Consider the following 12,216-nt stretch of genomic DNA (forward strand, 5'->3'; position numbering starts at 1 on the left):
GCAGTATTCCACTGTACAATTCATTCGATGAACACTTAGGTTGCTTCAGTGTCTTAGTTATTGTAGACAGTGTGCAGTGAACATAGGGTGCATATATCTTCTTGGTTAGTGTTATTGTTTTCTTTAGATAAACACCCAGAAATGAAATTGCTGTATCATATGGTGGTTCTGTTTAATTTTTAGAGGGGTCTCCATTTTGTTTTCCATACTTGGCGACAACAAATCACATTCCTGCCAACAGGGCACAAAGGTTTCCGTTTTCCACATTCTTACCAATACTTGCTAGTTCTACTTTTTTTTGTTTCTGTTTTTTTGTTTGATAATGCCATTCTAGCTGGTGTGAGGTGTGAGGTGATATTTCATTGTGTTTTTGATTTGCATTTCCCTGATGCTGAGTACCACTTTCTCATTTACCTCATGTCTGTCTGTATGTCTTCTCTGTAAAAATGTCTAGTCAGGTCTTATGCCCACTTTTTAAAATCAATTTTTTTCTATTGATTTGTATGAGTTCTTTATATGCTTTAGATATTAACCCTTATTGGAATTAGGATTTGCAAATATCTTCTCCCATTCAGTAGGTTGCCTTTTCTTTTTGTTGATGGTTTCCTTTGCTGTGCAGAAGCTTTTTAGTTTGATGTAGCCTTGTTTATTTATTTTTGCTTTTGTTGCCTCTGCTTGCAGCATCATATCCAAAATATCATCGCCAAGTCCTTTGTCAGGGAAATCAGGGCCTATGTTGTCTTCTAGGGGTTTTATGGTTTCAGGTTTTATGTTCAAGTCTTTTATCCATTTTGAATTAATTTTTGTGTATGGTATAAGACAGTGGTCTAATTTTATTCTTTCCAATTTGGCTGTCCAGCTTTCCCACCACCATTTATTGAAGAGACTGTCCTTTCCCCATTGTATATTCTTGGATTCCTTATTATAAATTAATTGATCAAGAAGGTTTCCAAGAACCTTCTAACTTGATCTAGTTTGGCCCAGTTGCTCTGTTGTCTGTAGGTCAATGTCATTTTAGGATTTCCCTTCACCATAATCGAGGGGATTCTCCTTACCTTTTGTGTTGGAATCCTTGTTTCCTGGATTCCATATATTTTGTGGTTTACTTTTTATCCTCAAATGTATTTTGAGAAGGATGAATAAGAGATACGATTTTTAAAGCCTTGCATGTTTGGAAAGTGTCTTTCTTCTTCTATGACTGTATTGATAGTTTGGCTGAGGATGACATTTTAGATTAGAAATCAATTTCTTGTGGAATTTTTCCACATTATCTTCTAGCTTCCAGTATTGCCTTGATGATTGCCATTCTGAAGTTTGAGTCTTTGCAGGAAACTAGTTTTAAGTTTGTTGAATCTTCTGTTTCTCTCCATGATTTTGAAATTTTATGAGGTGTTCAATGATTTGATTCTGTTTCAATCTGAAAATAACCTCCTATGTGGGGAAATTTTCCTAAATTTCTTCTTTGATTGGTTTCTCACTGTTTTCTTTCCTTCTTCTTCTGGAAGTCCTTTTTTTTTTTTTTTTCAGATTCTGAGCTTTGTGGATGGGTCCTCTAATTTTATTATATTACTCTTCTAATTTTTTTTGTTGTTGTTGGGAGATTTTTAAAAATAATTTATTTATTTTAAAATTTACATCCAAGTTAGTTAGGATATGGTGCAACAATGATTTCAGGAGTGTATTGTTACCTCTCCAATTTTTAACTGTTGGCTTTTTGTTTTATTTCCTGCAAGATTTCCTCAGCTTTATATTCTACTTCTATTGAGCTTTTTTCTTCTTATTTTTTCCAATTCTCTTCTTTTTTGGTTTTCTGTTCTTTATTCTGGCTGTATCCTGACCTCGTTTCATGCATGCAGTATCTTCCCTTAACTCTGATTTTATTACCTTTTTAAAAAAGTATTTTCTTTTTTTGCAGAGTCTGTTTCCTCCAAGTTGCTCCATTTGTTGTTTGACCTTGAATTCATATTAGAACCTTTCCTTAGTTGTTTGGTGGTTCTTGGCTTTCTTTCATTCATGAATGGGGCACTAAAATGCAGTTGGAAGTTTTGTGCTTATGAGTGGAACTTGCTGACTGTGGGTTTTCCTATAGAGTGGTCTGGCCAGGCCATTTCTGGGCCATAGGAACTCTCCTGTGTCTGTATCTGTAGGTCTTTTCTCTTAGTCCAGTCCTTATCCAGTATTGTGGAGTCAGTGGGAGAAGAAGAAATGTTGAGTGGTCTCAACATTGAGTATGTATGCTTGCACAGTTGCATTTAAGGCCTCCTTTGCAGGATGGTACCCCTAGCCTCGTCTGCTTGTAGTTTCTGTCAGTATGGAAACCTCCAGTTTTCTCAAGGTTGCAAGGATTAGTCACCTAACTGTGTGGTGTGGGAGAAGGGATGGGGAACCTGTTTCTTATACAGACCTTCAAACAGTCCTTTGAAGTCTTCATCACCACTTATAGAGATTTCACGGTCTGCTGATTCTTGAGTTATTTGGAGGTTTTACAACATGAGTTGTGTTGCTTCTGGGCTTCCTTCCAGCGGGAACTACCACAGGTTTATTTTCTTTTCAGTTCCCCAAATTGATATCTCCTGTCCCGTTTTCTATTTCCATGGGAGTTAATTCCTTAATAACAACAACAACAACAAACACAAAGGACTAATTTAATGTGATTAGCTCATGTGTACATGCAACCTTCTGTCTTCAGCTGGAAGTCTACATGAGGAGGGTTTTCCTTTGTTTGACTCTCTGTGGCACTTGGGTAGTTTTCTTTGGCTTCCCATTCATCAACGGATTATGAAAACAACGAGGACTTTTAATTGTATTTCCCATTCACCAACGGATTATGAAAACAACGAGGACTTTTAATTGTATGGTATGAAATATGGTGGAGCGAGCCCTTCCCATGGAGCCAGGAGACTTCTTCTCATCTTGGCTTGTGTGACTTGGGGCAAGTCACTAAACTTTNACACAAAGGACTAATTTAATGTGATTAGCTAATGCTCATGTATACATGCAACCCTCTGTCTTCAGCTGGAAGTCTACATGAGGAGGGTTTTCCTTTGTTTGACTCTCTGTGGCACTTGGGTAGTTTTCTTTGGCTTCCCATTCATCAACGGATTATGAAAACAACGAGGACTTTTAATTGTATTTCCCATTCACCAACGGATTATGAAAACAACGAGGACTTTTAATTGTATGGTATGAAATATGGTGGAGCGAGCCCTTCCCATGGAGCCAGGAGACTTCTTCTCATCTTGGCTTGTGTGACTTGGGGCAAGTCACTAAACTTTTCTGAACCTCAGCTTCTTAATTTGTAAAATGAATGAGATAGATGATGGCTAACATTTATTTCAACTCAAACGGTATGTTTCTGTGTAAGACTATTAATATTGCCTATAAATCATATAAATCTCTAAAACTCTCTCTGGGGCACCTGGGTAGCTTAGTAGGTTAAGTGCTGACTTTGGCTCAGGTCATGATCGTGCAGTTTGTGAGTTCCAGTCCTGTGTCAGTCTCTGTGCTGACAGCTCAGAGTCTGGAGCCTGCTTCAGATTCTGTATACCTCTCTCTCTGCCTCTCTCCAGCTCACTCTCTGTCTCTGTCTCCCTCAAAAGTAAATAAAGGTTAAAAATTTTTTTTTAAAATAAAAAATAAAACATTTCCCTTATAAATCCTATAAAATGCATTTAACCTAATATATTTTCTACTATTCACCATGTTGAGATGTTTTGTTTCTACAGATGAGCCACACCCTGTTTATCCTCCTGGGCCTTCCAAAAATCTATCTTACATTTGGTAACTATGATATTCACTAGCCTGGGAACTACATATTTGCATATGGCCTGTTTTCCAGGGCATAGGTTGCTTTTTTCATATAGTCCATTCTTTGAGTTGTCATTTTCTTTGTTTTTAACGTTTATTTATTTATTTATTTTGAGAGAGAGAGAGAGCACACGTATGTGCGTGAATGGCTGGGAGAGGGGCAGAGGGAGAGAAAGGGAGAGAGATAATCTCAAGTAGGCTCCATGCTGTCAGTGCAGGGCCCAACTTGGGGGCTCAGTCTCATAAACTGTGAGATCATGACCTGAGCCAAAATCAAGAGTTGGACACTTAACTGACTGAGCCACTCAGGCTCCTCTAAGTTGTCATTTTCACCCTGCATTGAAAATGTGTTGCACAAAGATGAAAAGATGATTTCCAAATAAGTGGTATTGACATGTCAACTGGTTCTGAGGGGTGAGGTGGGGGGAGGGGACTAAAATTTTAATTTAGAATAAAGAGGACCACCTGAGATGCAAAAGGAGCAAGAGCTTTTCTCTGACTTCTTAACTTAGAATAACTAATGGATTAATTGGGTCTATTTCCCAACTGTTTATTGAGAGGCTGCCATAAACACCAAGAGTGCTATAGTTAGTGTAAGAGCCCAGTCTCTTCCTTTAGGATAGTGGCTCTTAAATCTACGTGCATGTTAAATCATGATGCCCTGGGCCCCACCTTAGACCAACTGAATAAAAAATATTTGGGTATGGGTCCTGGACATTCAAAAATATCTCCCTAGGGATTTAAAAAAATATGTTTATTTATTTTGAGTAAGGGGGAGGGTCAGGAAAAGAGGGAGGGAGAGAATCCCAGGCAGGCTTCTCACTGTCAGCACAGAGCCTGACTCAGGGCTCGAACCCATGAACCATGAGATCATGACCCAAGCCAAAATTAAGAGTTGGACGCTTAACCAAATGAGCTACCCAGGCACCCCACCCCTAGGTGTTTTTAATGTACACGTAAGGTTGAGAACTATTTCCTTAGGAACTTGAACTCTAGGTGAAAGTTAAAAACTATACATTAATTGCTATAGAACATGGAAGACTATGATGAGTGGTACAGAGATCATGGGTGCATGAATTAGAAAGCATTTAATTAACTGGAGTCATTAGGAAGGCCTTCATCAAAGAGCTGAGTTTTGAGCTAGTGGAGTTTTCATACCAACTGTCTTGACTTGGTGTGGACTATTTGAAGAGCAGTGGGAGGAAAGATTGGATGTTAGGTTGTAGCCAGGTTGTGTTTGTCCGCTGTCAATATGGGAATTTTGACTTTATCTTGCAGGTGGTAGGAAGGCTTTTGAGGGGTCACTGAGGATTTCTGGTGGATAAAATGGCACAATGAAAGTGGTGCCTTTGAAGATGGATCTGATGGGAATGAGGGGTGTGTTGTTCGAACACAGTGAGGCAAGAGCCTGTGGAAAGAAAGACCAGTTGGAAAGCTGCTGTCATGGTCCAGATTATAATGCTCTGAGCTAGGAAAAAGTCAGTGGAATTTAAAAAATAATGATAGTAAACGTTTGTATGGAGTTTTCATAATAAGCAGGTTCTTTCCCATATCTCATTAAACCTCACAATAACCTTAGGGTATTTATCTCCATATTTTGTAAATGAAGGAACTGACATACAGAGGTTAAGCTGTTGTAAACCTTAAAGAAATGAGGGTCCTAACTGGATGACTGCAGATAAGTAATAGGGAGTTGCAGGGGCTCTTCCGAGGCATCATATGGGATGTGGAGATGTCACAGCCCCTAGTGGCTAACTCAGTGTCAAGGCTCTGGCTGTGCTGCCAGGTAACACCGTATGTTCTTCACATTGACCTCCGTTGCCTCTGTGGTTTGACGTGCAATGACTTTTTTTTTTTTTTTTTTACAAATGTGTGGTGAAGGGAAGGGAATAAAAGGCTGTTGTCAATTCAACTTCTATCAAATAAGAATTTTAATGTATTTTCTGAGAACTTTTGGGTTTCAGGTAGTTACATTTTGTTGAACTTTAGAAGACTTTGTCTAAGTGTCTAGGTGTGGGGATCCAAATACAGGGCTGAAGACCTTGTCCAGATGTAGGTTAGTGGTGACCAGGTAGATTTCCTTTTCTCTTGTGGTTGAGATAGGAGCCATAGGGAAGAGAACTATGGATCATGGTGTAAACATTGGAGAACATTTTCACGGCAGTGGTAACTAGGATGTTTGATCAGGATTGCATCCTTATCAGAGCTGAGATTGACTCCTGTCCATCACGGTGGTAATTCATTTTGTTCACAAATCCACCAGGTATCTATGTACTCACCTGTTTTGTACACTAGGATCCTGAGGCAATTTAAATACCAGCCTAAATCATCCGTGCATGTGATGAAATGTACTTTTCATCTGAGATATTTGTTTCTCTGCAATCAGATAGCAGAAGAATGTGCCAGAAACCTTTGGGATGCTGGGGAGGTACAAAGGAGTGAATCATCATCTTTGCAAACCTTGATTAGATTTTCTTAGGAAATGCTGGTAGGAGGGTGGGGAAGAGGAGGTGGTTGAGCTTTTGTGCTCTTGGTAGTTTCAGTCCAGGTGCATAGACTAACATTCACTGGCTCCAGCCATGGTGAGGACAAATGCTATTTTGGTAATTTGGAATAAGAATAGCCTTTGGAAAATTAAGATGTCACCTTTTATTTCAACTGTTTGTTTTTGCATTTTAGAGTACTGGGATCTTCAATGGCAGGAGACAGAGTGATCAGAAGACCGAGATGAATTTTAACACTATTCTAGAAGAGATTCTTATTAAAAGGTCACAGCAGAAAAAGAAGACATCGCCCTTAAACTACAAAGAGAGACTTTTTGTGCTAACGAAGTCCATGTTAACCTACTATGAGGGTCGAGCAGAGGTAGGAGACAATAACAATTTATTCTGCTGCTTTCTGCGTTGATAATAGTTTATAATATTGTTTCCCCCCATTCAAAATTGTATGGAATAAATTTTAGGTTAATGAAGTCAAAGGAATAATTTTTTATCATTTGGATCTGAACCATAAAGTTTAGAATATGGTGAGAAATGATTCACAAGTCTCTTAATTATGGTTTCATGTGTATTGGTATACATTTTATATCAGCCTATGGAATTAATCCTTACAAGAAAACAGATTTCTACACTAGCTTTATAGTTTTTTTTTAAGTTTATTTATTTATTTTGAGATAGACCTTGTGCAAGCCCATGTGCAGGGAAAGGGCAGAGAGAGACAAAGAGGGAGAATCCCAAGCAGGCTCTGCACTGTCCGTGTGGAGCCTAATGCGGGGCTGGATTCAACGCACTGTGAGATCGTGACCTGGGCTGAAATCAAGAGTGAGATACCTAACCCACCCGGCCACTCAGGCGCCCCACCACATTGATTTTAGATCCTTATGAAATTCATTAAGTATATTGCATCGATGGATCCTTCCCATAAACTACTGTATTATGTATCAAAAACTGCTTCAGCACATGTACACTGTGTCTCTGTCCATTGCTTTATAGGAATAGTTCTTTGTTATTAAGTGGAAATTATTTAAACCTGGCTAGTGATTTGGTGGATCCAGCACATTACTGAAGTTGACCTAAAATGGAACTCTTCAACTTTTTTTTTTTTTGTGATAAGCAGCTACCGCAAAGTGCCTTTTATGGGAGGAGAGAGAGGTGGCTTGCTAAAAACCTAGTCAGTGATGTGGCATAGTGAGGCTTTATCAGTTGCTTTAGCCTCTGGGTTTACCACCAGATGAGGCAAGTGAATGTATAGTTGCCTCTGGCCCACCATTTCCCTCCTGGCCTCTAGGGAATGTGTCATGTAGCACGGCCGGTCCAGGCATGCTCCTCTACCAGAAAAGATTTCAAGGAATGGCTAGAAACTAGGCTACCCCTGTTGACCACATGCTGTTGTCTAGTTGGTCATAGTAGATTGTTGGTGATCTTGTTGTTTGGTTTTATTTTATCATATTTAATTCTTCTTTTTCACCTGGTGTGCCTTTCTTAGATCGATTGATTTACTATTTTTTTGGTTGTTGTTGTTTTTTCTCCCACTGGTGTCTCTGTGTTTTGTTCCCCTAATTCAGAGAGCATTGCATTGTTTCTTCCTGGTTGTCCTTAACTCTCTTAATTTCTGCTGTGCCTTGTCATTGTGACATGTGGAATTCTGCAGGTTCATTATTTATCCACATTCTTAAATCCCTGAAATGCTGAAGAGCCAAACTTGAAAAACTCTTTTAGTCATAAAACTTGGCCTGAGATGAAGCTATTTTTAGTCTTTATTTGTCCTAGTCAGTGTGATTGTTTTGTTTTTGCATGTGTGTGTGCAGAAATATTAATGTTCATTTATGTGGGGCTGTCTGGCCCCTGCTGGGAGTGTTATGCAATATATGCTATATGTGCTATATTTCATTTATTAAATCTGAAAATTTACAATTCCAAAAGGGTTTCAAGTAAGACCAGAAATAAGAATTGTTTTATTTTAATTTAATTTTATATTTAAAGCCTATTTATTTATCTTGAGAAAAAGAGAACATGCACGCATGCACACGTGCAAGTGGGAGAGGGGCATGGAGAGAGGAACAAAGAATCCCAAGCAGGCTCCATGCTGTCAGAGCAGAGCCTGATGCAGGGCTCAAACTCATAAATGGTGATATCGTGACCTGAGCTCAAATCAAGAGTCAGTCACCTAACTGAGTCACCCAGGTGCCCTGAAATGAAAATTACTTTAAAATCTAAAATAGATTTTTAAAATATACTTTTTTAAAAGTTTATTTATTTAATTTATTAAAAAATTTTTTTATAGTTTATTTATTTTTGAGACAGAAAGAGACAGAGCACGAGCAGCGGAGGGGTAGAGACAGAGAGGGAGACACAGAATCTGAAACAGGCTCCAGGCTCTGAGCTGTCAGCACAGAGCCCGACACGGGGCTCAAACCCACAAACTGTGAGATTGTGTCCTGAGCCGAAGTCGGACACTTAACTGACTGAGCTACCCAGGTTCCCCAAAAGTTTATTTTGAGAGAGAGAGTAAGTGGAGGAGGGGTAGAGAGAGGGAGAGGGAAAGGGAGAAATCTAAGCAGGCCCTGCACCCTTAGTGCAGAACTGACACATGGCTGGAACCCACAAACCGTGAGATCATGACCTGAGCTGAAATCAAGAGTCCCACCACTTAACCGACTGAGTCACCCAGGTGCCCCTAAAATAGATTTTAAGGGAAAACAACACATTTTTGCTGTATGGTAATTATTTGTTATAATTTGAATTTAATGCAATAAATCTAAGAAAAGAACGGAAATAGAACTGTGGAAGTGGTAAAACATGCCTCAGAAGCCTCAGAAATAGGGACTGATACAATTGAAATATGTTGCAGTTGTTAGGTCACTTTGAAGATGATAAGTATACAAGCTTAAAAGCACCCTAATTGTTTTAGATTCAGTGGAATAAAGGGAACAGTGGAACCCTTTTTATTTCAGAACCTAGCCCACTGTCTTGCCTGGGAGCAGCCTCAGCCACCATGGGAACCAGAAAGGACAGAATGAGGAGGTTGTCATAACACGTAAATATTCAGCTTTACACGCTCAGCGTCAGGTCCACCTCCTTTCCGAGCTGCTAATTGGTGTGGCAGTCTGGTCCTGCTTTAACCCCCATTGCAATGAGCTGGGCATCTAATGTCTCCGGGTTTCTTTTTCTCAGGGACAGACATTCACTCGCATATGTAGGACTTTCAGCCTGAAACGTGGTTGCAGATTTGTTTGCCTCTCACAGTTAAAAATAAATCATTGTCCACATTAAAAAGTTAGGGATTTTAAGATGAGAATCTGAATTTTTTCAAATAAAAGTCTGACAAAACTGGGCCGAGCTCCTGCATAACAACTCTCCTTCTGGTTTCTAGGTAAGCCCGGGAGCGCCCCATTGTTGTGTTTCTTCCCTGTTTCGGTTAATGTCCTCGGTTCTCTGTTTTCCATGGATAAATATTCTAGTTTCCATCTCCCCAGTCCTAGAAGCTCTGATCCAAAAAGAGCTGTGACATGGGTAACTACTAAGAATCAATAGGTATTAAGATATATATGTTTTATCAAAATCTAAGACCAGAGGTGAATTAGAAAAACTATAGGGGCCCTTCAGGGGTTAGGATAAATAGCCCTAGAGAGTATTTTAGTGGTTCATAATTCTGTTTTTAAAAGAAAAACCGTGGGTAGGCTATTGATTGATTCAGTCGCTATGATTCCTAGTGTCTTCATGGCAATTAAAGGCCATTAATGTTTTATTAAAACTCTCAGTTAATCATAATGTGACTCAGATGTCCATCTTCCCCTGGGTCTCTGAACCCCAGCTCCTCCAACATGAAGCCAGCAAGCTTTTCTTCCTATTAAATACCGTTTATTGTACTTTTTGAAGTATGCTAAGAAATTCTGTTCTAGAATAAGAAATTCAGTCAAGCTGTTTCTTCCAAGCCTGATATTGGCAAGGTTGGATCTCAGGGTCTGCTGTGGGCCGTTCTTTGCTTTGTCCTTGTTCTTACTGCCTTCAGTTAGCTCCTATTTCTGAACATTCTAGTGAACTGAGAAGAGATCTTCCTGGCAATTTATATTGTTTGCTCTTACTCGTAATAACATAAATCATAGGACCTTGGGCTTTTCTTTTCTTTTTTTTTTTAATATTTTTATTTATTTCTAGGAGAGAGAGAGAGCGTGAGCAGGGGAGGGTCAGAGAGAGAGGGAGACACAGACTCTGAAACAGGCTCCAGGCTCTGAGCTGGCAGTCAGCACAGAGCCCGATGCGGGGCCTGAACCCACGAACCGCGAGATCATGACTTAAGCGAAAGTCGGACGCTTAACCGACTAAGCCATCCAGGCGCCCCAAGACCTTGGGCTTTTCATAAGTGATCTTGCTCTCTGGTCACAGAACTAAATGACACATGGGTTAGACCCCTGACATAACGGGGGAGGCTCCATGTGGAATTGAGAAGGAACTCAAGGAAGAGCAGGGCTGGAGCTTAAACAGGAAAAAGGTCTCTGGTGAGAAAAAGTGTGGAGAGATCTCTAGATGTTGAGATTTGGAATAACAAAAAAATTCAAGTAGTATGTCAATCTACAGTTATCATTAGCTAAGAAATCAGGAACTTGTTATAATTGGACTTTGGTACTACTAATTTGGTTGGTTTGTTGTCTGTAATACTGCTCCAGTATGGAAACTGGCAAATAGTTTATAAAGTCGAAGAGTAGGGTGACTGGTTTTTGTCAGGGGTCCCCAAGGCTGTCCCCACGTTTGGTGGTTCACTAGGAGAATTCACAGTACTTGGCATATAGTTGTCTTTATGGCTATGATTAAAATAATTTTTTAATGTTTATTTATATTTAAGAGAGAGAGTGTATGTGAGTGGAGGAGGACCAGAGAGAGACCTGGACAGGATCTGAAGCAGGCTCCAGGCTGTCAGCACAGAGCCCAATGTGGGTCTCGAACTCATGAGCTGTGAGATCATGACCTGAGCTGAAGCTGACACTTAACTGACTGAGCCACTCAGGCACCCCTTTAGGGCTATGAATTAAAAAAAATTTTTTTTAAATGTTTTACTTATTTCTGAGAGAGAGAGAGTGAGAGAGAGTGAGCAAGCAGGGGAGGGTCAGAGAGAGAGACAGACACAGAATCTGAAATAGGCTCCAGGTTCTGAGCTAGCTGTCAGCACAGAGCCCGACATAGGGCTCAAACCCACGAACTGCAAGATCATGACCTGAGCTGAAGTTGGACGCTTAACCTACTGCGCCACCCAGGCGTCCCAAGGGCTATGAATTTTGACCGTGGAAGGAGACAGAGCTAAATTAGTAAAGGGAAAAGGCACTTGGGGAAAATCTATGGGAAACCAGGCACAAGCCTGCAAGAGTCTTTTCTCAGTGGAGTCTTCAAAGTGTGTGCTTAATTCTTCTACCACTCAATTGTGGCAATAATGAAATGTTGTCTACCAGTGAAGCACGTTAGAGGCTCAGCACCCAAGGTTCGCATTGGGAGCTGGCTACATAGGCACCTTTGTTTAGCATGTACCGAAATTCCAGAGTCCAGAAGGAAAGTAGGTGCTCAGCGTAAACCATATTGTTTGTTCAAAGAGTTTAGGCACAATGAGCTATTTTTATCAGTGCCGGGAATAGTAGGACCCTCTCTAAGTCTGAGTTCCCCGAGGCCAGCCGGGGGCCAACATGGTAAAGAGGCCTTTCTCTAAGCCTCTAGGTCTCTAAGACTATGGTCTTCACTCTTTTCTGCACATTAGTAGTAACAGTGACACAAGTTATTGAGTACACATACAGGCCAGGCCCTGTGCTGAGTACTTGACATACGTTTTTCCTTTATTCCTCAAAACAAGCGTCTTATTCGTTCCCCCTCCTTAAAAAATGAACGAGGCTAGAAAGCTTAAAAACTTGTACAAGGTGATACACCA

The 12,216-nt window shown here is 40.1% G+C and overlaps 1 protein-coding gene across 2 annotated transcripts in view; it reads left to right on the forward strand.

Annotated features, from left to right (window-relative positions):
* Nucleotides 1-12,216, forward strand: part of TEC (tec protein tyrosine kinase) — a 182,189-nt gene that overhangs the window by 89,700 nt on the left and 80,273 nt on the right. Inside the window, exons 1-2 of one of the 2 annotated variants that reach the window (XM_077757817.1) lie at nt 6,371-6,389; nt 6,487-6,672. In XM_077757817.1, coding sequence (XP_077613943.1) covers nt 6,387-6,389; nt 6,487-6,672 — 189 coding nt within the window. In that variant the 5' untranslated portion in view covers nt 6,371-6,386. Of the gene's footprint in view, nt 1-6,370; nt 6,390-6,486; nt 6,673-12,216 lie in introns of those variants that run through there. The other variant, XM_077757819.1, reaches the window with a different exon arrangement.

This window comes from Crocuta crocuta, unplaced genomic scaffold, assembly GCF_008692635.1.
Source record: "Crocuta crocuta isolate KB4526 unplaced genomic scaffold, BGI_CrCroc_1.0 scaffold282, whole genome shotgun sequence".
In the NCBI taxonomy this organism is placed as follows: domain Eukaryota; kingdom Metazoa; phylum Chordata; class Mammalia; order Carnivora; family Hyaenidae; genus Crocuta; species Crocuta crocuta.